The sequence below is a fragment of the Trichoderma gamsii genome, assembly GCF_001481775.2.
Source record: "Trichoderma gamsii strain T6085 chromosome Unknown Scaffold_17.2, whole genome shotgun sequence".
Classification (NCBI taxonomy): Eukaryota; Fungi; Ascomycota; class Sordariomycetes; order Hypocreales; family Hypocreaceae; genus Trichoderma; species Trichoderma gamsii.
Window position 1 is genome coordinate 336,867 of NW_020171354.1, and position 23,895 is coordinate 360,761.

At 50.1% G+C, this 23,895-nt stretch overlaps 4 protein-coding genes across 4 annotated transcripts; 3 read left to right on the forward strand and 1 right to left on the reverse strand.

Annotated features, from left to right (window-relative positions):
• Positions 1-658: 658 nt before the first annotated feature.
• On the forward strand, positions 659-1,995 carry TGAM01_v205517 (homoserine dehydrogenase; the record flags this gene model as incomplete). Its single annotated transcript, XM_018802834.2, has 2 exons — positions 659-857; positions 935-1,995. The coding sequence occupies 2 exons, from the start codon at positions 659-661 to the stop codon at positions 1,993-1,995; spliced, it is 1,260 nt and encodes a 419-aa protein (XP_018663951.2).
• Positions 1,996-4,536: 2,541 nt separating this feature from the next.
• On the forward strand, positions 4,537-8,139 carry TGAM01_v205518 (hypothetical protein; the record flags this gene model as incomplete). Its single annotated transcript, XM_018802836.1, has 1 exon — positions 4,537-8,139. The coding sequence occupies one exon, from the start codon at positions 4,537-4,539 to the stop codon at positions 8,137-8,139; it is 3,603 nt and encodes a 1,200-aa protein (XP_018663953.1).
• A 1,399-nt stretch (positions 8,140-9,538) lies between these two features.
• TGAM01_v205519 (cell differentiation family protein) lies at positions 9,539-11,001 on the forward strand (the record flags this gene model as incomplete). The annotated part of the gene is made up of 3 exons (XM_024549654.1): positions 9,539-10,019; positions 10,127-10,739; positions 10,818-11,001. 3 exons carry the CDS (start codon positions 9,539-9,541, stop codon positions 10,999-11,001), a joined length of 1,278 nt encoding a protein of 425 aa, XP_024405603.1.
• Positions 11,002-16,678: 5,677 nt separating this feature from the next.
• Positions 16,679-18,806, reverse strand: TGAM01_v205520 (hypothetical protein; the record flags this gene model as incomplete). Its single annotated transcript, XM_018802838.1, has 2 exons — positions 16,679-17,421; positions 18,638-18,806. The coding sequence occupies 2 exons, from the start codon at positions 18,804-18,806 to the stop codon at positions 16,679-16,681; spliced, it is 912 nt and encodes a 303-aa protein (XP_018663955.1).
• Positions 18,807-23,895: the final 5,089 nt, after the last annotated feature.

Consider the following 23,895-nt stretch of genomic DNA (forward strand, 5'->3'; position numbering starts at 1 on the left):
GCTCACTAGAAACCAAGGCTCACTTCTAGATAGTCATCCTCTCCAAAAACTATTTCAGTAACATACCTTTGGCGCATTTCGATGATTCGGGGAATTGGTGTAGGGGTATCGCGTTTGCTTTGCATTTGTTCAGTCTGAGTGCAAGTCTGTAAAAGGTCAGGGGTTCAAATCCCCTATTCTCCAGTCTTTCTATTCTTTTTGCATACAGATGGCATCTTATCCCAGAAATCTCCCTTCCCTCCCTCTCTGTAGGGTAGTGGGTCATTAGGTAGTATTCACTCCTCAGTAAGCAATATCCTATTGCAATATAGCTGGTCTGGTTCGTCATGTAGTAGATTCAACAGTGTCTCCAGTCTTTGCTTGGAAAAGCAACAAACGCATCATAGCTAACAATACAGAAAACTTGATAGCTTTTTATACTGAGATCTAGAAGTAATTATCCCCTCTAGGCAGCTCGGCTGTTCGTATGTCTAGTATTTCTTTCAGAATTGAGAGCTCGGCAGATAGCATGTAGTAATTGGTACGCGAGTATAAGCGGCACTTCTTTTAATAAGCCTGATGCGAAGGAGAAAACCATTGATAACTCGTATCAGTGGTATCAAAACGTTAATAAACTTTTGTCCAGCATCTACTGATATACTCCAGATAAAGCAGCAAGATGCAGATCAGCCAAGACTGTCAAGCTTTGGCGCAGCTGCTAACTCTCTTAACCCCACCATCCATCACACCACCCCGCTATCGGTCTCGAAACCGTCATCCTTCATTTCGAGCTGTGCCTGTTTTTCGCGCTACATATACCTACACATACATACAAGACAAAATGGCCGCAGTCAATCAAGTCTATATCGCCATTATTGGTAGGTGCTGTTGTGCTATATGATTATCCCAAAGTGCCATCTATGATTGATCCAATTAACCCGTCATTGTCAATTAGGCGCTGGTGGTGTCGGCAAATGCTTCCTCTCGCAGTTGCAGACGCTTGCTGCTCGAAAACCATCCCCCAAGCTGAGCCTCTGCTACATCTCGACTAGCCGAAAAGCCCTCTACAACGTCGACTACTCTCCCGTCAGCCTGGACGGCGTTTCCGAAAACCTCGCTTCATCTACCCAGGCCCCTCCTCCTTTGGCGCAAGTAATTGACTATCTGGCCGCCGCCCCAGCCAAAGTGGTCTTGGTCGACAACACCAGTTCCCAGGATGTCGCTGATGCCTACCCTCTGGCCTTGAGCCGAGGCCTCAGCATCGTGACACCGAATAAGAAGGCCTTTTCCGGCTCATACAAGCTCTGGCAGGACATCTTCACTGCCGCGGCAACATCTGGTGCCAAGGTATACCACGAGTCCTCGGTAGGCGCTGGTCTGCCAGTCATCTCCACGCTGAAGGATCTGGTCGAGACCGGAGACAAGGTCACCAAGATCGAGGGCGTCTTCAGCGGAACTATGTCGTTCCTCTTCAACTCTTTTGCGCCGACCGAGGGACAGGGCGGCAAGTGGTCCGAAGAGGTGAAGAAGGCAAAGGCCCTTGGCTATACCGAGCCAGATCCAAGAGATGATCTGAACGGCCTTGATGTTGCGCGCAAGTTGACCATTCTAGCCCGCCTAGCAGGTTTGCCCGTCGAATCGCCGACATCATTCCCTACTCAGAGTCTAATTCCCAAGGAACTCGAGTCTTGCGCGACCGGAGAGGAATTCCTTCAACAGCTGCCCGCTTTTGATCAGCAAATGGAAGACATCAAGGCTACTGCCGAGAAGGCTGGAAAAGTTGTCCGATTTGTCGGAAGTATCGATGCGGCCACGCAGCAGGTCAAGGTTGGACTAGAGCAATTCGATCGTTCGCATCCAATTGCCTCCCTCAAAGGCAGCGACAACATCATCAGCTTCTATACTGAGCGATACGGCAGCAATCCTCTGATTATCCAAGGCGCGGGAGCCGGTGGAGACGTGACGGCAATGGGTGTGACGGGAGACCTTATCAAGGTGCTTTCGCAAATCGCTTAGAAGCTGGCTCGAAAACATATAGATGCTTTGATGTAAATGCGTTGAATCGTAAAAGTTGAAAAGTTCAGAATCAGGGTCGTTTATCTACGTCTCGCTCGCTGATCGTGATGCTCGGGGCTTATTGCCGAAGTCTTTGTAGATATCGTGCCGGCTGTGGCGGGGGTCTGCGCGTTTTGCGGCTGGATCGAATGGTTGCTATATGTTCTCCAAATCCATAGCAAGATATCATAGACGACAAAGAGAGCAAACGGTAAACTGAAAAAGAGACCCAAAACCAGCTGTCCTCGAGGGTCAGATACGAGGCGCAAGTGGAAAAGGAGGGATGTGATGTAGGCCGTTACTTACACTAATCCAGGAGATGGCATTGACCAGGAAAGCAGAGCCAGGAAATGACAGGTATGCCAGCGGGCCCGAGGCGTCCCAATACAATACAGACATGATGCAGAACGTTGGAAGAAGATTTTGCGATGGCGGGCATTAAAGAGAGGCTTCGATTGTTCGGCAGAGACAGCAAAACAAAAGGATGATGCTTAGGAGCTGTCGGGCTTTTTTTTAGGCCAGCTCTTGCGATGCGCAGGGGCTGGCTGAGATCAAGGTTGTACTCGGTACTTTATGCCTCGGCCCTTATCTGGTGCTGTTCTGCAGCGGGTTCCGAATGATCTCGCCATTGCATCTCGCCATTGCATCTCGCCACTCCGTACATTGATTACCTGAGATTATCGTATCGGCGAGCTGATGTTTTAGTCAGTCGGCGTCAGCGCTCATATTGCCCAGAATGCGAAAAAGAATCCACGACAGACGGCTCAATTGCTTGCGCACTCGGCCAAGAGACCAACTTAGCAGCAGTATCTGCTACTAGTCACTAGTACCTGAGAAGCCATGTTGCTAAGATTTTCAATTGGCAGCAATGAAGGGCGACGGCCGCTAAACCTGGTGCAGCTTTCTGCCAGGGAACGATGAACTTGAACAGCTTCACCGCTTTCCTTTTCTGCCTACACCAAACTTTCACCAGCCGCCAGTTCAGATATCCCATCTCATCAGCTTCAGCTTGATATACTCTACAACTCACCACGAACTGCTGTGGAACAGGCTGCATTCTTAAAAATGGGTAACCAATCAAATAAGAAAGAGAGGCGAGACAGATTTCGGGAAAAAAGAGGTCAAGATGGCGTTGTCCTGTTGCCCAGGAAAAAGCTTTATCGCCAGAGAGCACATGCAAACCCTTTCTCAGACCACTTATTAGAGTAGTAAGTCTACCTCTGCCGTATTAATTTCGTTTTCTAACTCATTGCAGCCCGATTTCTCCTGAACATATGGATTGGTCATCATATTATCCTGCTTATGTGGATGAGGAAGCGCCAAAAGAGGAATCTATGCCTCCAAGGATGAAGCAGGATGTTGAGATTGTCGACATAGGATGTGGCTTTGGAGGTCTGCTTGTCGGTCTCGCTCCTATTTTTCCAGAAAAACTCATTCTTGGTGAGTTTCCCTCTCTCGCTCGTTTGTCTAGAGGAACTGCTACTGACATCTTTACAGGCTTAGAGATCCGCACTACAGTAACACAGTTTGTCCAGGAAAAGATATGGGCTCTGCGGGCGCAAAGCTCCGGCGCACTTTATCAGAACGCAGCTTGCATCCGTGCAAATACCATGAAATTCCTGCCCAACTTTTTCAAGAAGAGCCAGCTGAGCAAAATCTTCATATGCTTCCCCGATCCACACTTCAAGACAAAAAAGCACAAGGCGCGAATTGTCTCAGTCACTCTCAATTCCGAATACGCTTACGCACTGCGCCCCGGCGGTATTGTCTACACAATCACTGATGTCGAAGCTCTACACGAGTGGATGGTGGAACACCTCAACGCCCACCCTTCGTTCGAACGGCTTAGCAAGGAGGAGGAAGAGAATGATGAGTGCGTCAAAATTATGCTGAATGAAACGGAAGAGGGCAAGAAAGTGGAGCGAAACAAGGGACAGAAGTTCGTAGCATTGTTCCGCCGTATTGAAGATCCGCCATGGTGATTGGATGTGTTTGAGCAAGACGGATAGACGAACGAATACCCTTTGGAAGCTCTCGGCCTATGACGTGGAAAAGGGCGGGATTGGAAGCGTCCTGACGTATTGCTAGGTTGCGATAGCAGATGCAGTTACTCATGATATCACTGGTTCTGTGCACCTGTGTGGAGCTCTACCCCGTGTATAAAGATCATGCACGGCACTCTCTCGCCAACAAATCAAATGTGAATTGTACATCAGATCAATGTCGGCTCATGTACAGCAGCATCATGCGCTCATATCGAGTTCCAAGACCTGCAAGCTAAGTATGTGCAGGCATTCATGCATGCAGAGGGCCGTTGTTGTATGGAGTGCTTGCAGCGGCGCTACGTAATGGTGGGCTCGCCGCTAATCGATAACGGGTGGCTCTGTAACCACGCTTGCTTGGAGCGTCGCAATCGCAAGCTACTGCTGCTACTACGACGCTATATATGCTAATGTGCCCTCGCTCACCGTGTCTTTCAACAATGATGCCCAGCAGGCGACTATGGCCCTGAAGCGAAGAGATGCAGTGCTTGCTGGAGTAGCTTACTTCGTTGCCTGGGGCTATGCCGTGAGCTGCTTCTCGACGCTGCGCTGGGTTGGCTATGCTTTCGTGGGTGGTATCGTCATCACTGTCGTCTCACTCATCGCGGCTCTGGTCTTGGCCACACAGAACCCTCATAATGGTCATCGAAAGGCGCTGCCGGCGAGAGTGGCATTTCTCAGTTCGCAGAGATGGCGCACCGAGGCGGAAGCGCTGCGGAAACGACAGGTCTACAACAAGGAGCCCTTTGACCCCAGCGCCCCCCAAGCATCTCAAGCTCTCGATGAGCTTCTCAACCTGATTCTCCGCGATTTTGTACGCTCGTGGTATTCTCACATCAGCAGTAACCTGACATTCGAAAACGAGGTGGACAAGGCCATCCGACAAGCACTCCTAAGCTTGGTCGATTCACTCCGCAACAAGGACTTTGCTGACCTCGTTACGAGCCGTTTTGTGCCCATGTTGACTGCTCATTTTCATGATTTTTACGAAGCCGAGAAGTCAGTGCGAGGAAGAAAACTAAACCGCTCTGTAACGGAATCCGAAGAGCTGGATCTTGCAATTGCGTCCAAATTCAGGGATGGCCGACTACATCCAGCTGCTTCCTTGTCCTTTCCCGACACCAAGATGGTTCAGCAAGATTATCTACGATCACTGGTGGGACGACTTTTGACCAAGATTCTTCCCAAGAAGATGCTATCCAGTAGAGCCGTCTCCATCGTCGTGCGAGAGATTGTAGGATGCGCAGTCTTGTTCCCTGTCGTCCAACTACTCGGCGATCCTGATGTATGGAATCAGCTGATAGAGAACCTTGGTCGCTCCATGCTTCAAGACAGGTCCACTGTTCGCAAGCTCAGAGCCGCTCTGGATCAGCATGCCTCTCCTACACCAAGATCCAGTAAACTAACCATGGGGCCGCGGCTGGCCCCGGCAGACAATGAGCGCAAATTTGAAAAGTTCATTCGGGCCATCCGCAGGGTTAATAATTTATCTGACGCACGGCGATTCCGCAGCGAAGTTGCCAGTCAGCTCAAACGTGATTCTTTGCAGGAGAACCAGGATCCAGTCTATCTTCGTCGATTGGAAATGGGAAAGCGGCTCCTCGAGGAGAGGGTACACCACCTGGCCGCGGGAGGGAACCGTCATTCGCCTCTGCCAGCCGCCCCTGCACCACCCAGCTCCACTTCGAAGCTGGAGAATGCATCCCTCGTAGAGCTGTTGCGGGATCCGGCAGGTCTATCATATTTTATGGAATACATGGACCGCCAGCGTTTGATGCCTTTGGTTCAGTTCTGGCTAGTTGTTGATGGTTTTCGAAACCCCTTGGAGGATGACGGGCAGGACGATGAACTTCCATCTACATTGCCTATGTGGACAGACTCGGACCGCCTCGACTTGCTACAGATTCATCAATCATACCTATCCAAGCCGGAACTCAACGTACCGGACGGGTCCAAGAAGGCTGTCAAGGAGTTTCTCCAGGCGGGAATATCGGCTACGCCTGCCCAATATTTCAAAGCCAGAAGAGCAATCTTGAAAGCTCAGAGTGGGGTATTAGAGACTATGAGCTCTCGATATTTCGATGGATTCAGAAAATCGGATCTGTATTACAAATGCGTTGCATCACAAGAGATGTCCCGTGCCACTGTGCAGCCACCGCCGCCATCCCACCAAGGTCCTTCCATGTCGAACCGAACCCAGTCATATCAGTCTGTTAAAACCAAGCCCATGGCGCGATTTGCTCCATTGGCTGCCGGGTCATCTAGGCGACTTTCTGGTTCGATATCTGATCTCCGATCCGCGAATACTAATGGTAACGGCTCGGATCCATTGACTTCTCCCCGAAGATCACTCGACGATGGCCGGACGACGAACCCTCTCTTTGACGACGATGACTTGGATAATTTCGGAATGGTGGACTCGGTACAGAGTTTGGATCAGGATCTATCACGGCAGCAAACGCCTGACAAGCAAGTTGTGCAGGCTGTTGAGCAGGCTTTGACGAACATTTTGGAAGACGACAGACCGCAGACTGCTGAAGATCTGCGAGCCTCGTTGTTTGATACTGAAGATAACATGTCGAGCTTGTTTTCCAATGATATTGACTCTAACCGAGGTTCATTTGACGCTGGGAAGCCTCTGCTGCCGGCAAAAGAGGCTGGTAAGCCCACTCTGTCGTCATTAGGGCTTGTCAGTGCCGCATCTCGAATCGGCGTTTTTGTAGACGATGACCTTTTTGGAGATGACCATAAATATTTGTCAGATGATGGCGGCGATGTGGACGAAGAAGCGCAGACCGATGAAGAGGATGAGATCCACGAGGCCGCCCCGGGAGATCTGGGGTTAGCAGAAGCCATCACAGCGCTGACAAACGATATCGATCGCTTAGTAGCGCAAGATGCAGTTATAGAATCTTTGTCAAAGAAGGCAGAGCTCACCAACAACGCAGCAGAGCTGCGGATTCTCAAAAAATCCAAGACAAGCCTACAGAGAGAGATTAGGCGCAAGGAGCTCCAGCGACAGCAGTACGTGATACAGGAAAGCGACAATAGTCTCTATGGAAGGTCTGAGATCAAGATCAAGTCCATTCAAGTGGGGCGAGAAGATGATGGTCGAGAATTTGCTTTGTACGTCATCGAGGTTCATCGAGATGCAGGCGAACAGATGCCGGCGTCGTCCTGGGCTGTGATGAGAAGATATAGTGAATTCCACGAGCTACACCAGAAGCTGCGGTCGAGGTATCCTTCCGTACGGCACTTGGATTTCCCTAGACGCCGTGTCGTGATGAAGTTCCAGAGCGATTTTCTTCGCAAAAGACGGACAGCCCTGGAAAAATACTTACGTGAGCTCTTACTTTTGCCCGAGGTGTGTCGCAGTCGCGAACTACGAGCTTTTCTATCGCAAAGTGCTATCACATCCGGCGAGGATGCGATGGACCGAGATAACAAGAAGGATATGATGACTCGCTTGTATGATTCGGTCGCGGATGGCATGGAAGACATCTTGGGCAATATCCCAGTACTGCCTCAGCTTTCGGTTGCGGGACAGAACATCATTGCGGCGGCAACGAATCAGCTCAATACGATGCCGCTCAACGTCAGCGAAGAAAATTTCCCTGCTGCAGAGGCAGAGGCAGAGCTAGATGCGTTTGAGAACAAGGAGCTGGAGCCCTTCATCAAGCCTATTTGTGACATATTTCTCGAAGTTTTTGAGCTCAACAAAGGGAATAACTGGTTGCGAGGGAGAGCAGTTGTGGTGGTGTTACAGCAACTACTCGGCGGGACAATCGAAAAAAGGGTACGTGAAAACATCAAAATGGCAGTACAGGAGGAATCGCTCCTACGATATATGGGCATGCTACGAAGCGCACTATGGCCAGACGGAGAGCTGGCTCGAGATCGAAAACCACGCACCGCGGCAGAAAAGAAGAAGACACGAACAGAAGCTAGCCTGATGCTGGCGACCCTGGTACCGGATCTAGCGGGAAATGTTGTTGGACGGGTCAATGCTCAGGCGGCAAGCCGACGCCTCTTTGCAACGTTCAACAACTCCAGGCTCAAGTAGGATCTCCTTCCTTGTCTCTATCTTTGTACTTGCAGGACTATGTTACTAATTGATATGTGTGCAGTTCTCACTTGGTATTTACAATACTCGATGAGATTGTGTCAGTCATGTTTGATGAGACTTGAAGCGTTCTCGAGGCATCCATTGCGTGCGTTGATCTGATATATTTATCTCTGACATTTCGGCATGGCGTGGGCGTTTCTATCATTATTTGATCATCTCATTCTTTTTCTATGCATTATCTACCTTTGGTATCTCTTTTTCTCTTCCTATTTTCGACCTGTCAAGCACCGCGCTATGTTAAAAGAGGACCCGAATGTTGTTCTGAGTTGTTTCGTTACATGTGAAAATTTACATTAGAAGCACTTTTGCAAGAGCAAGCAAACTGGATTGAATTCAATTATATGTTTATACTAAAATAAGCTGAGTAGTCATAGATTTCTATGTGCTCTCACGATCTCTGCTGTCTGCTACCTTTATCTTATCATAACTCATATCGCCACGCTGAGCCGTTCAAAAGGCGATTGGTTCGATGATGAGCAAATGCACGCAATTGGAGTGGCAATCATCTACCAGATCCACCAGTTAGAACCACATGCTGTGAAAGACACATTTGCATGCAGGATTTTGTCAGTACACCTCATGTAACATCAGCCTTCAGAAAGCAGCCCCACGACGCCAATGCTGGGAGCTGAATTCAATGTTGTACCAGGATTACTTTGTTTCCACGCATAGCAATCAATATGCAACAAGGGAGTAATTTCAGATCGAAAAAAGTCAAAATATCGGAAAGGTGAGTCGGGAACTTGAAGAAGAAAGTAAGGCAGTATTGACACGCCGATCTCGAGTCGAGCTTGCACAATATTCAGTCCAGTCTGCGCAGAGCCTCAATCCTTAGATGCGCCTCGCCTCAGGTACCAGAGATTGATTACCTAATCGTACCCGCGTGCCTAGGCGGTGGGGTTGCCTCGTTCCTTGAAGCATCCGCCATTCAAGAAGCAACACCGAGTCCGTAAAGCCACCTCAAGCTACACAAAAATCGACTCCCCTTGCAACGCGAGATCGGGCGGCTCTCTGCCCTTGTGCCAGCGCCCTCGACAACGCTACTCGAACCTACTTGCCGAGCGCCACACACCGCAGCTTTTTCCCGGCTCCCGCCATAGCCCTGGGACCGACCCTCAGCCTTGCAGCTCCGACCTTTACCCGCAGCTATTCGGCAACTTTCGTCTCTCCCTTGGTTCAGATAAGGACGGTGACGACGACCTCCAGAGCAGGATATCGCGAGCAGTAGAGAAACATCCCCCGCCTCGCCAGAGGAGACTGCGTACCTGTCGTTCTCTCGACCGCATCTTCTTCCATTCACTGTTGGGTCCTCACGGAACCCCCCGAAACCGCCAGGATGATGCCATCCGCGCACGTCTACGGCCACCACCAGTTCAACCCCCAGGCGGATTCGGCCTGGATGCACCAGCAGGCCGGCCATCACCAACAACAGCACGCACACCAGGCAGCTGCTGCGGCAGCTCAGCAGCAGCAACAGGCCCAGCAGCAGCAGGCTCAACAGGCCCAGCAGCAGGCCCAGCAGCAACAGCATCAACAGCAGCAAGCTCAGCAACAGCAAGCCCAACAGGCTCAGCAGCAAGCTCAGCAGCAGCCTCACTATGGACGCATGCCCGGCGGTCACGCCAACGTCAACAGCAGCCTTGCCGCCTCTCACGGGCAAGATGGTGGACATGACAATATCTCGGAGGACAATAGGCGGACAATGGCATACATTGCGGACCTTTTGAGCGAAAACACCAGAGAGGCAGCATTGCTGGAGCTCAGCAAGAAGAGGGAACAGGTGCCTGAGTTGGCTTTGATACTGTGGCATTCGTTTGGTATGATTCCCCTTTACTCTCACTGTTTGCTCTGCCCCTCCGCCGCCCCTTGCTTGTCTATTCTTTCTTCAACTCCTCGAATGCGTTGCTGACCTCGGTTCTCACAGGTGTCATGACATCCCTCTTGCAAGAAATCATCTCCGTCTATACGCTCCTCAATCCATCGCAACTCACGGCCGCTGCATCGAATAGAGTATGCAATGCGCTGGCTCTCCTCCAGTGCGTGGCATCCCACAACGATACGCGGACCCTGTTCCTCAACGGTAAGCTGCAGTCAAAGCTCCCTGGCAATCTGGTGAAATCGCAGATAAGGTTACAGCATCGCTTACTGACACCCCTGGCAGCGCACATACCTCTCTTCCTCTACCCTTTTCTCAACACGACGTCCAAATCACGACCGTTTGAGTACCTCCGCCTGACAAGCCTGGGCGTCATCGGGGCCCTAGTCAAGAACGACTCTTCCGAGGTCATCAATTTCCTCCTCACGACGGAGATCATCCCACTCTGCCTCCGTATCATGGAGACTGGATCAGAGCTGAGCAAGACTGTTGCCATCTTCATTGTTCAGAAGATACTGCTAGACGACAATGGTCTGAACTACATCTGTGCCACGTATGAGCGCTTCTATGCTGTCGGCACCGTCCTGAGTAATATGGTTGCTCAGCTCGTCGAATCCCAGACCGCTCGCCTGCTTAAGCACGTGGTGAGATGCTTCCTTCGGTAAGACTCGCCCAATGGATCTCCCTACTAGGATTATCACATGTTTGAGGAGAGTCATTCTGACAAGTGATGCTACAGATTGAGTGATAATGCCAGAGCGCGCGAGGCCCTTCGACAATGCCTTCCCGAACCCTTGCGAGATGCCACCTTTTCGTCTGTTCTCCGTGACGACGCAGCCACTAAGAGATGCCTTGCTCAACTCCTGATTAACCTCTCCGACAATGTGGTGGATCCTAATTCTGCCGGCGTCTCTGCGCTATAATCGAAACGAAGAGAGAAAAAGAAGAAAGAACAGACACGAAAAAAAAAAGCCAAGCAGAATAACCGGCACCTTCATTTGCATTGATTGGGGAGATTTACAAGGAGTCTAGACGAACGGTTTTTCACGAAAATTATGGACGGTATAAATCAGTTCACAAAAAAGTAATCTGCATTATTGATACCCGCAGCTGCTTGGCATATTCCACCGCAGCAAATTTCTTTACATCTTCTTCCAAGGCATTCGACATGGTCTTCTGCCTAGGCGTGCCGCGAAGGATGCGGGAATCTTTTCTCAAGAGCCCTAGGTGAAATCTGGATCTTGAATGTATCAATTTTTTCTTCTTCATAGCCAGGGGTGAGATGGTTCATGCATGCACCGGGGTTGCTGCAATCCTTTCCCGCTATTATTTTTTTTTTTTTAATTTTCTTTGTTATTTTGTCCTTTCCATCGTTTCTTTCTACGATTTTTACTTCTTCACTCTGTCGTGTTGAAGAGAAAGACGTATATTACTGAAAACGGTTGCATATTCTCGGAGCTTGCGGTATATGATTCTTTTCGAATTACGGGAGGAAAACGGTGGAGGGGAGGACTGGAGACGGCGGCGAACCTAAGCTCTGCTTAAATTTGCTCATTGTCAACATGGGTATCCTGACATGCCTATGCGCTTCAATACACTTGAACGGTGTGAAAAGAGTTGCTTTGGATGGCGTCAAGGCGTTGAGTAGCATGGGAGGATTAGGGACGGGGTACGTGAGGTCTTTTCGACAATGCCGAAAAAAAAAGAAGAAAACAAAAAAAGATGAACCGGAGTTGGGAGACTCGGCGAGATCGGAGTACATGGAGGGTCTAGATAGGTATGTATGTACGAGTGTGTGTATGTATCGGTAGTGAAATGTACGTTGTATTTGTCTGGGTGGATTGGTCCCTTATGCTCATGGCCTCGCGCGTTTCATCGACCTGCAACGTGCTGTGATGGTGCTTTGCTGATTCGTCTACAGAAAGAAGATCTGGCCCCAGGGGGGAGACGACAACGTGGAGAAATCGTGCACGATTCTGCAGCATGGGATGGGGCTTGCTTTTCGAACGGGGGGCCCGCCCAGATACGTGCCGTGTTAGTCAAGAAAACAGAATTTCACAGGGAAGAAAGCACATCACATCACTTTATCTCGCATCGCCAAGTTGAAAGCTATGTATGTCAGATTCCACGTTCCATCTCCCTATCCGGGCTAGTTTCGTTGGGTCTGGCTTGTCTCTGTCTCTATTTCATTTGCTCGCTTGTTGATTCAACGGTTTTTTGCTTCAAACAGGTAGTAGTAGCAGCTGCTGGGAAATGCTATTTCCCACAATTGCCCCCCCCTCCCTCTTCTCATCGGGGATCTTTCTTGGACTCTCTTATCTTACCGAAAGGGCAAGACTTCGCGGCAACATAGCCGTGGCGAGATGGTGCGTGATTAGTGCGGATCACGAAGGACATGACACGGAAGCAGTTGAATGACTAGCCGGCTGGGTTTTCCTTTGAGTACAGAGGAGGGGAAGGGGGGAGGGGTTCTTCCCTTGGAGAGCTCGGCCTGGTCTGGTCTGGGTCATGGGCCGGGGATGGGGATGGTTTACCCGGGGAGAATCAATCCCATCCACTCGTTCATCACGCACGCTCACGCCACTGCGATATATATGACACGACATGGAGAGGGAGTATGGAGGAGGGAAAGGGAGTAAGGGAGGGTGTATGCTTGTTGCAATTGCTGGCATTTTCCTTGATTCGATGAGAATAGCATCAAAGCTGGCAATGGGTCCGTGGGTATGGGGTCTGGAGTACGATATGTAAGTGATGGGGGTTTGAATCAGAGAGGCTAAAGAGCTACAGATTTTTCGCCATTGTTCACCTCGGAAGTCTCCCGGGTTCCGAGACGCCTTGATGGATTCCGATGTGGGAGAAGGGGGCGTGTACATTTGTTCTTTGTATATACAAGCGTGTCTGCAAGACTTGATGTGCAAAATGTATCCAACTATCGTGTACTAGGAAGGATCTGAAGAGAGAGGGGGGGCAAGAGGCGAATTATCAGATGGCAAAAGGAAGGACAAGCAGAGTGGAGAAAGAGACAGAGAGAGAGACCAGACCAGGAAGAGCAATAGCAAGTTTTTTTGTTCCCAGTTGAAGGGGTGTAAGGGGGGGTGGAATTGGGGGCCGTTTTGTTTTCTTACCTTGATCTTCTTTCCTTGTTATTTTGCCTCTAGCCAAGGTCCCTTTTTAGCTTCTCCTTTGTGATTTGCCTCCATCGTAGTTTTTTTTTTTTTTGCCTCACATTAGCGAATCGCCTTTATTTTGATCTGCTTCCTTTGAAAATAACGGGGTACTTTAAAAGAGAGAGAGAGAGAGAGAGAGAGAAGCTCCATCCCCACAGACTTTACTATCATGATATAGGCAAAAGCTTCTTTTAGGAAAAAAAATTAATGGAGTGAGATTTTATTTCCGCTTGGCACTTGTTCTTTGCGGGCTGGGCGTTTCCTAAAATGGCAATTCTGATGACAAGCGAAGAATGTTTAACAAATGAAAAAAGAAGAATGATTCCACAAAGTTTAGAGAATTGTCTCAGAATTGGCCGTTATTCTAAATAAAAACAAAACTGTAATAAATGTAGCATTTTATTGAAAGTCCTAGTGCAGGGCAGTCGTTTGTATGTATGCATGAACGGAAAGGAAAGGAGGGGCAAAGAACGAAGAAGAAGAGAAGGGGGGGGGGGGGGTGCCCCCGTTTGCTTTTCCGTCTTTTCTTTTTTTTGGCCTCTTCTTCTTCTCGGTGTATTACAATTTAGACCCATGGTAAATTCCCTCGTCTATCGAATCTTTTGCCCCTGCTCCTTGCTCCAAGACTAGAGCGAGGAAGAGGAGCCCGGGGAAGCAGAGGCGGCATATGGCTAGGAGAGGTGTGTGTGTGGTGGTGGAGATGAAAGAATTGAGAGAGATGTCACTGCCAAGGAGGACTGGGCATTTATTGATTTGTTTACATGTCCTTTTTGTATTTGATTGATCCCTTGTTCTTTTTCATGTACTGCATACTGCCGCTGCTGCTGCTATTACTACTACTATGTATCATCTGTTCCAGCGTAACATCATCTTGCCATCTGGATCTGTTGGGGATACCGGGTCCAAATCTACAAGTATGCAAGACCTTCCTGTTGCCAGGCCATCCTAGCTCCTCTCGTATGAATGGCCGTGTAAATTATTGTTTACCCGTAATGGACTCGGGTGTATTACTCCGTGGACCGCCTGGAACCTCGTTTTTTTTCTCCTACCCCCCATAGACTAAGAGGCCAGATCCTCAAGGCAGATGCTACCTGTACTAGTATCAATTGAATGGAATGCTCGTGAACCGAAACATCTGCCGCTCCCAGGTAGGCCTAGATGCGTGGGTTTCCTTCTCACGAGCGACTAGGTGCCTTTTTTTTCCGTATGGACCAGCACAGCACGGGCCTTTTTGCCTTGGCCCTCGGCCATTGCCTTTCAAGAGCATACGGTAGAGAAAAAGGCGTCCATAAAGGACTTTGTTTATATGATTCATAATAGGACTTTGATTTAGCAGTAGCACTAGGACGTGCCTTGGCATCTAGTAAAGGTGCAGTGGAAATGTCCTCGTTTGTGCCCGCACAAAGGACGCCTACACCTTCCATATCATATACCAGTAGCGTCGGCTGTTCATCAGGGACAAAATCTCGCGGGAGGATCGGGAGGCCTTTTTGCAAGAAAACCCCCTGGGATTTAAGTTACATGTAGGGGACTTGTCTTCACTAAAAACCGAAGACCGAGAGAAGGTGAATGCTGCTGGGATGCGACATGTTAGTGGCAGCAGGTACAGGACCTGGAGCGAGTAAAAAAAGCGAGGTTGGAACGGGACAGCGGGAGTGACGGACGGGCCCTGGCGGCGGGACCGGGCGAGCGGCAGCCGGGACCGAGCGATGGGATGGGATGGGCGCCTAGAGTAGACAGAAAGATTGGACAGCAACGAATATGGAGGAAGTGGGATGAAGTGGGCAGCGCAGCATGATGGATGGAGTCTTGGCGGTGTTGAAGGAAAACGGAGGCATGGGTGCGTATACTCGTACAAGGAGTACAGCGCTGTGATGCGTATCCCGCGCAATGGTAGCACTGCATGCTGCACGCACGTACAAGGACATTGTTCTTGGAAACTGTCACGATACAGCATCTACGTGGGGACATGGTAGCATTCAGGGGACCTGGCCCTGCGTAGCATCTCTTTTTTATCTTGCATGAGGAGAAAAACGGGGGTTCTCGAGCATGTCTGTTTTGACGCACTCTCTTTCTGTCTGTGCGGGTAGAATCGAATGTTTTTTTCTTTTTGTCTCCATATTGCTGCGAACCGGGATATTATTCGGAGACGTTGTCATGTTTTATACAGTTCTGATAGAAAGCTCACCGTAAACGCCGTAAACACCGTTGAAATAAATCATATTCGTAATATTCGTAATAAGGTACACTTTCAGTATCCCGTCTCCTAATCTCAGTGTGACTTAAGAAACGACTTACATAGGTAGGTATGGTATGTACATGTACTCGCTCTGAAACCAGCATCACCGCTACTAGTACCATTTACCACTAGTAGAAAGAAAAAAAAAGGGAAAAAAGGAAGAAAAAAAAGACAACTTGTCATCTTTGCATTTTCATGTGTTACAAATTCAACCAACAAAGTGCCTAGCGCCATGATCCGAGGCAGGCATCATCTGCTAGATCCGGCGCTCCCTACGATAGCGTCCGCTCGGCAAGCCAAGAAGCAGCTGAAGAGCTGAGATGGAGAAGAGAAAAAAAAAAAGAGGCAAAAAGAGGGTGTGAGAAAAGAGAAAGAAAAAAATCAAACCAATACGCAAGCAGAAGAAAAAGACACACACGCAGTGAGGCATTTCTGTCGAGACGCAATAAACCCACCCAAGTGGTCCATTGTTCCTTCAAAAACATGCAGGAATTCCTCCCCAAGCCACCACCACGACCGTTGTGTAAATTTGAAATCTCGCCTTTTTGTTAGTTTAAAAGGCAACGGCCGATCCTACGCGATTCCGCGATTCGCTGGCTCGTTTGAGTAGTCGTAGGTACTCAATTCACTGGAATCCTTCACTCTTCCTGGCGGATTCCGGGGCTCCAGGCGCCATGCGCATCATGCCACTTTAAATCTCCTAGTCTTGATGAGCCACCGCTAGCAAGCAGCAAGTTTTTGCGTACGCAAGAGTCGAGTAGCTGTAAATCAGACTAAACTGTTTCGACATGTCATAATGAGTCAATTGCCGGCTGTTATTGTATCAGATAGGGCTCTCCCGTCTTTCCTAGCTGCATAACGCAGAGCGGGATGCTAGTACTGCTAGCACTACTAGTATTACAAAGGAAAGGGTAATACGGAGCATTGTGTTAATGCTCCATCGCCAAGCCCGAGACACTGCGGCTCCTAGCAGTTCTTGTTGCGATTGTACGCAGTCACAGATGGTTATACAGAGATCTGACAGGTTTATTTCACGCCTTGTTAAGCGAAGGATTGGAGAGGGCCGGGTTCACAGCGGGGGGGAATTCTTGTTTGTATTTCCCTGCTTTTTTCTGTCCTACGGGATCAAACGCTAACGAGAATCCTTTGTTTCTTTTTTATTTTGTTCAACTTGTACAACACAACGCCCTCCTTCTATGGGGACGTGTACTTGTAGCCAAACTGCTCCTTGGCGGCGTCAACAAGCTTCTTGGCCTCGGCAATGGCAGCGGCCTGCTCTGGACTGGGGCCCTTTCGCGGATCCAGCATGGGCGGGTTGGGCACCGCGAAGCCTCGCTGCACCGCCGGGCGGTCCCAGAGCCGCAGCAGCCAGGCCTTGACGTTGGGGAACAGGTCGTGGGACGTGGTGGTGGACAGCTCCAGGCCGTTGACCCAGCCCACAAAGGCAATGTCGGCGATGCTGTACTTGCCGCGGCCCTCGCCCACCAGGTAGTCGCGGTCCTTGAGGCGGTTGTCGAGGATGCCGTACAGGCGCTCCGTCTCGCCCACGTAGCGCTGCATGCCGTAGGGCACCTTTTCTTTGGCAAAGCGCACAAAGTGGCCGGCCTGGCCCTGCATGGGGCCGATGCCGCCGTGCTGGAAGCCAATCCAGGACTCGGCACGCGTGTAGTCGTCCGAGTCGACGGGCCACGAGAAGAGGTTCTTGGTGTCGTAGCGGCGTGTCAGGTAGCCCAGGATGGCGTTGCCCTCAAAGACGGCGAGGCCCTTGTTGTCGTGGTCGACAATGGCGGGGATGCGGCCGTTGGGGTTGATGGCCGTGAACCAGGGCTCCTTTTGCACGTTTGTGCCAATGTTGAGGCCCTGCCATGTGTACTCGAGGCCGTATGCCTCTTTGAGCTCCTCCAGCAGGATGCTGGCCTTGACGCCGTTGGGGGTGCCTGTCCTGGTCAGCGACAAACAATCCTCGGGGAGTTAAAACGCCATGTTCAATTGTATGCGAACAAGGAGGCCCGGGGGGATTCCCCGAGACTATTGAATTCTGCCCAGTAGACAGGCACTTGCACTGCCATCAAATAGACGAGGGGATGTTGATAAGAAGGAAAAGAGAAAACTGATCCAAAGGTCAAATACGGCTTGTATTCTGGCCAAATCAGGAAAATAAGGACTTCCTTCTTCCTTCGTTCTCTTTTTTCCAATTTGGCAGAGGGACAAGGCTAGGGTTGAGATAAAACGGGCAAAAAAAAAGGCCATGTGATGCGTTCGACCACCTTGCCGAAACCTTTGGCGAGATGAGACGAGACAAGACGGTAAGAAGAATGGGCAACAATGGCAGCATTTGCTCAATCCGGGATTATTCGTTTTTGCTGCTATAAATCCGAGATGAGTTCTCTCTTGCATCTGCCGAGAATACCACGGTGTAGATGCCGGCAAGCAACTGCGCTTTGACATGACATGATGCCCAGGAACCCAGGAACCCAGGAATTCGCTTCAGAGTATGATTATGACGCTTTGTTCCCCAAACTCTTCAACTCGAATACGTCATCGCCATGGCCAGCATAATCACCATCGTGGCGAGGCAAGACGAACGCACAGACAGAGTAAGCTGTTTATCTCGCTACCCAGGTTCGCAGCTCGTACCGACTCCGGAGACAAGCACAACTGCAGGTACCGGGGGTGTGGCATGAGGGTTGAAGTCTGGAGACAAGGAAACAAGGGAACAAGGCAGGGCAGAAGCGATTGTGGCGGTTTGCCTTTGCCCGTGGCCCTTGATCTCTCGCCAGGCTGCATAAAGATGCCCTTGTTCCTGCAACGGTGCTCGTACGGCAGAATGGCAGGAATATCATGGGCCAGAGCGGCTAGCCACTAGGCAGCTGTACTGACTGTGCTGTAGCAGCAGCATAAAGGCGGGAGAGAGTTGAAAAAGCAAGGTCTGTGCTAGGGGAAGGATGAGAAGGATTCCAAGGGCTTGTACGATGCTCGTAGGGAGTACAAACGTCGGCGAGGCAGGGCACGGGCAGGGCACGAGTACCGAGTACGACGTGAATACAGCGCTATGCGAAGAAGACGGAATTGATGCCATAAGTGAAGAGACAATACTTGTAGTAGATGATTTGTCCGACTGCGGGGGAAATCTTAGCTTCAACGGCGACTTACCCCAGGTCAAGAGCTCGATGCCCTTTGTGGCGAGCAGGCCGGTCGGTTTGGCAGCCATTGATGCTGAGCTTGCGTTGTTGGGTGCGGTGAAGAGCTGTTGCAGCGGATCCGACAGAGTCAGGAGCAGCGTCGACGTGAAGTTGAGGAGGTTGGACAGAGAAAAGGCCATTGGGCGGTTGGAGAGGCAATTGGTTAAGTACTGTGCTGCAGTCGCTTGGAGTCCAGCGCTCTGCCTGCTCCCTCCTCCTCTTTTACCCCTCCACAGCTGTCCATCAGGGCTACCCAACAGAGCCGGGCGCTGGCCGTTGCTCTGTGACTGCTCTGCCCAACCCAAGGCTGCTCCCTATTGCGTGGCGCTGGCATAGTAGAGTAGCGAGCCACGCGGGGGATTTGTCAGGATGGAGGGGCGCGGAACGCACCAAGACGTATTACACATCAGCGCCGGCATTGCATACACAACTCGGCGAGTGTGGAAGAGCAAAAGGCTGATATAATCATTGCGGCGATGTTAGATAAGCAGCGGGAAGAAATGGCGACCTGACACATAGCCGCGCGCGCTCCTCGCTCGCTTCGCTTGATAAGCCACCTTGTTGTCCTATTTCGTATGCTGCTGCTGCAAAGTCCCTAGAGCAGTAGTATTCCACATCTCAGCCTTGTTGCAGTCCGACCGCCGGTTCTTGGGCAACTGTCATACAATTCCTCAAAGAAGCAAGGCGAAGAACAGCCAGGTAGCATCTCCAGTATACAGTATACAGTATGGACTTTCGGCTTTTTGCGTTACCAGGGTTGCGGGCTCAGCGTCGGCAAATGAGTGTTTCGTCCAAGGGTCGCTGCCTTCCCACGTGGCAGGGAGATTTGCACAAAGCAGCGCTATACTGGACCGAAGCTGGGCTGAAAAGCGACTGACAGCTTACAGCACCTTACCCGGGCATCATGTTTCAAGGTGCTTAACACCAAAGGTACTATGCAGATGCCAGTGCACCCAACAGAGCGTGATATTATAAGTGGTGCTACGTAGCACCCGCCACGGCAGCCCCCGGTTTTATGCGCGCTGGAGATTCTTGGCATCCCGAGTTCGGTATCTGGCTGTTGGTACATAGCAGTTGGCTGTTGGTAGTAGGTACTTTGTTACAAGAGCCTAAGAACAACAGCCGTGATAATGAATCAAGCGAGCAAAAGTTGAAACATCTACAATGAGTAAGACACCAGGGGGGGATCTGCATATCCGTCAAGCTAAATTTCCTTCCCAGTCGCTAACTCGCCCGACGGGCAATTTGGTCGGCATCCTGAGCAGTCCGTAGCTCCGCCTATAAACCCCGCCGGCGAATAATTGAGTTGCCGGATATCGCTTGGCCTTGGGGGGGCCGAAAACCAAAGGCCAGAAGGATAGAGGATTGCCAGGACTATCATCGTACGAGGGGGACGTGCACTTACCTTTTCCCTGCTGCAGACACACCTTACAGGTATACCTGCTGGTAAATGAACAGGGACAGACACAAAAATAGAAGACTGATGGGCACCGGGGATGCGCCGTGGAAAACGCCGGTGCCGGTACAGGGCAAAAAAGACGGGACAAGATAGTCCGGGCAGGGAGGATAAACGGGCAAAAAAGAAGACTGACATTACGGACTACGCGAGAGAGAGAGGCAGAAGAGGCAGAGAGAGAGAGAAAAGAGTGGACAGGGAGGGAGTGTGGGATAACGATGAGAAGCGAGGCAAAGAAACAAGCATGTAGACCTACTACAGTATGCAAGTACAGACGGTACAGTATATACGAGCAGCATCCATCATCCGGACTACGACTCCGGTATAGATGGGCATGCTCCACGGCCCATGTCCAGATCCAAACGCAGTGGCCGCTCGTTCGTTCCCAGCTCCCAAGTTTCTCTACCCAGCATCGCATCGCATCGAATTCCCGAAAGCAAAGACCAGACCCCACGGGCTGACCCCGAGCCCATTTCGCCGGGACGGCGCACAATGGAGCAGAAAGAGGGAATAGAGCAACACACACAAAGAGGCGAAACGAACGTGGGAGGCATCCTCGCAAAAAGCTCGTCAACGACCCCTAGTTCTTGCACTAGGTTGGTAGGTAGGCATGTAGGCGCGCAGAATTCTTCCATAACGGTGTACGTGCATGAAGCTGTGCGTCTGTAGTTTGACGCAGCTCTTTTATACTCATATGCATTCACACATCAGGTAATGGCCATGTACATCTTTCGTATATACGTCGTATATACTTGTCCATGGACGCAAAGATGATGCGCTTTTTTTTCTTCTTCTAGAGCGCACATGGGCAAACAGGGGACAGAGAAAGAGAATGCGAGAACCTAACTTTTACCCCCAGGCAAGGTATACACAAACAATATTGACACTCAACTGGTGTAGCAAATGTTCATGTTATACACCAAGTATCTTGTTACTTGTCCCCCGCTTACACAAGCACTTGCCTTGTGGGATGCGAGATACAAAGTACAAGATCTCATCGAGTCAGGTCTACGAGATGCCAAGTCCTACATGACTACATGTCAATCTGATTGAAAATCTGCCCTCCATTCCGCCTGCAGTATCAATGTCTGCCTGTACATGTCTGCCAGTCTTTCGGCGTCTCCTTCTTTTCAGCTTCCTTTAATCAGCCTTTCAAGCGTGCAGTGCAGTGCAGTGCAGTGCAGCACGTCGCATTGCGTCTGTCTCGCTCCCCATCCACAATCTCCAGTATAAATCCCAAATCCCATATCCCATCGGCATCGCTGCGGAGGGGTTCTGGGGGATTTGGGATTTTGTTTGCCTTCCCTATACAAGCAGTAGTCGACTAGGAATTCATAATAAAAGTAAATTATCTAAAACATTATCAAATAAACAAGCAAAAAGAAAGGCCGAGAAAAAGGAAGCGAGAGAAAAAATAATTTCCCCCGCCTACATGTCCGGACCACGCCCGGAGAGAGAGAGACCAAGAATATAGAGCGTGCAAGAAAAAAAAAAGTATTTGAGGTGTTTAGATGTGATATGCACGCCGTGTTGAAATTAGTGTAGCGTGTAGCGTGTAGCAGGTATTTTTGGCCTGAAAGAGGCGCAGTCGAACATCTCTGGACTGACTCGACCGGGCGCGTATTTTACAAAGAATTACGGAGCAATGGCTAGCAAACCAAACCACTCAACCTGCGCTTTGCTGATCAGCACCCCCCCAAAAAGATGTTATAAAAAGAACAAGACGAAGCAATTAGTAAACTCACGATAATAATACCTCCTACTACTAGTGAAATTTGGAACAACATGATGCCATGAATTAGCTGATCCTTCGTCTCTGGTCCCTCTGATATTGCCGTGCCTTGTGGAATCCAAATCCATGCCCTGCCGCGTGTAAACGCTCGGCTAGTAAACATCAAGCCAAGCCTAGACAAACAGAGTAAATCGTAACTCGGCTCCAATGCTCCATCTCTCTAGTCTGCTCCATAATCCAGTAGGTGCCTATTGTAGTCTGCAAGCAGGAATCATGGCAATACGATGCACCCCTCCGCTCATCTTCCTCTGCCTAGACTCGCCATGCTCGTTGTAGATGCCCTCGCTTCCATCATCGTCACTTCTTCTCTACTCCTTCCCCCCCTTCCTTGTTCCCATGCGGCCCAGGCCCCAGCCAAGTGTTGCATTTGCTTATCCCGTCTGCTTCATCTGGGCCATCACATCAAGGATGGACAATCTTCACCCCCTCCCTTACCCCCTACCCAAACACCTTGATGAGCAGAGAGGCAGAGAAAGAGACAGAAAAGAGCGACCCTCGAAAAAAACGTGGCCATCCCGCCCGGCCCTTGTTCCATCCCAAATCCTGCGATACCCTTTGCACGTGTCTGGATCCAAGTGCTGCGACGCAGATTGACTTTTAGCCTCTTTTCTATTCCATGACGGAATACGACTTGTGCACATTCAAACATCACACACGCCCCTCCAGTTTATAGTGTTGTAGCATTTTCATCAAAGACATGATTGTTTCTGTCTCTCTCTTGCATCATCTCTCCAACAACCCTGTCTATATTAAAGATTGATTGTAGCATTTTCCTAAAGATACGCCTCATTCCCTGTATCCAAGAACCGTTCCAGCCTCCTCGTTTTCGGTATGAGATGTGCCGCTCACATGGCGAACATGGGGGGGCACTCACGCGACAATGCGCGATGTAGCCCCCCCCAAAACCCCAAAACCCCCCCGTTCTGGGCAAAAGATAATTTCACGTTCGCCCTACTGATAGGCGGTAGATTGTATACTGGCCATGGTTTCCAATTGCTAGCCAACCAAGCGCTCCTTTGGGAGATGGGCAAGATACAAAAAAAGCAACACGCGCCACGACATACCCACAGGGCAAAGCAGGCCATGGGAATAATTAGGAAACAATTGGATCTGAAGCAGGGAATGCCAGAGTACTAGGCCTAGTAATTGGAAAATAGGCTCGGTGCAAATACAAGCCCGAGTCGGCGTCTATTCTTAACTCTGTTCCAACTGATACGCCCAGCTCGCCACAGCGTGCATCATTGCCCATTGACGTGAGCTCAATGAGAGGCAGAGAGAGAAACTATTATTCTTCCGTATACGCCTGCGGGATACTACCGTACACGATGTGACGCAACTCGTCTTCGTCGGCGACCAGACGCTGTGTAGATACAGGTTTACTTTTATAGCAATCATGTACTCACACGCCCACACCCACCCTGGAGCTGAAACCAAATACCTACCTGAACTTCACATATGCATGCGTCACTTCCACTTCCATTTGCTGTGCTGCAACACAAGAAATGAACGCAGCATGCGGCCCAAAAATTCAGCTCAGCTCAGCCGCATGGCTCAGCTCAAGCGGCTTGCTTTCTTAGCGAGGAACGAATGGGTGGGAGAGGAGACAGTTTACTGCAAACGGCTGCAGCCCGTTCAAACAAAGAAAAAGAAATTCCACAGCCATACTTCTAGATGATTGCCTTCATAGGAAAGGAGTGGAAGAATGGAACAAACCCTGCAGAAGCGCATCGAAATCCCTCTGCTATGTCTGAGACATGTACTGTAGAAATGGCAGCTGGAGAAACCCCAGGCTAGTGCGGCAGCTGTAAGTGCTAGAGCCAACAACACAGCGAAGCGCCAATCTTGCCCATTGGTCGTCCGTTCCCAGAAAGCAATGGTTTTTGATCGTGTTGGTTCCAAAGTGGGTTTCATGACGCTTTGCAAATCCCGATCATCTCTTTGTTAGGAGTGGTTCGTTTGCTTTTGGAATGTGCACAGTCCC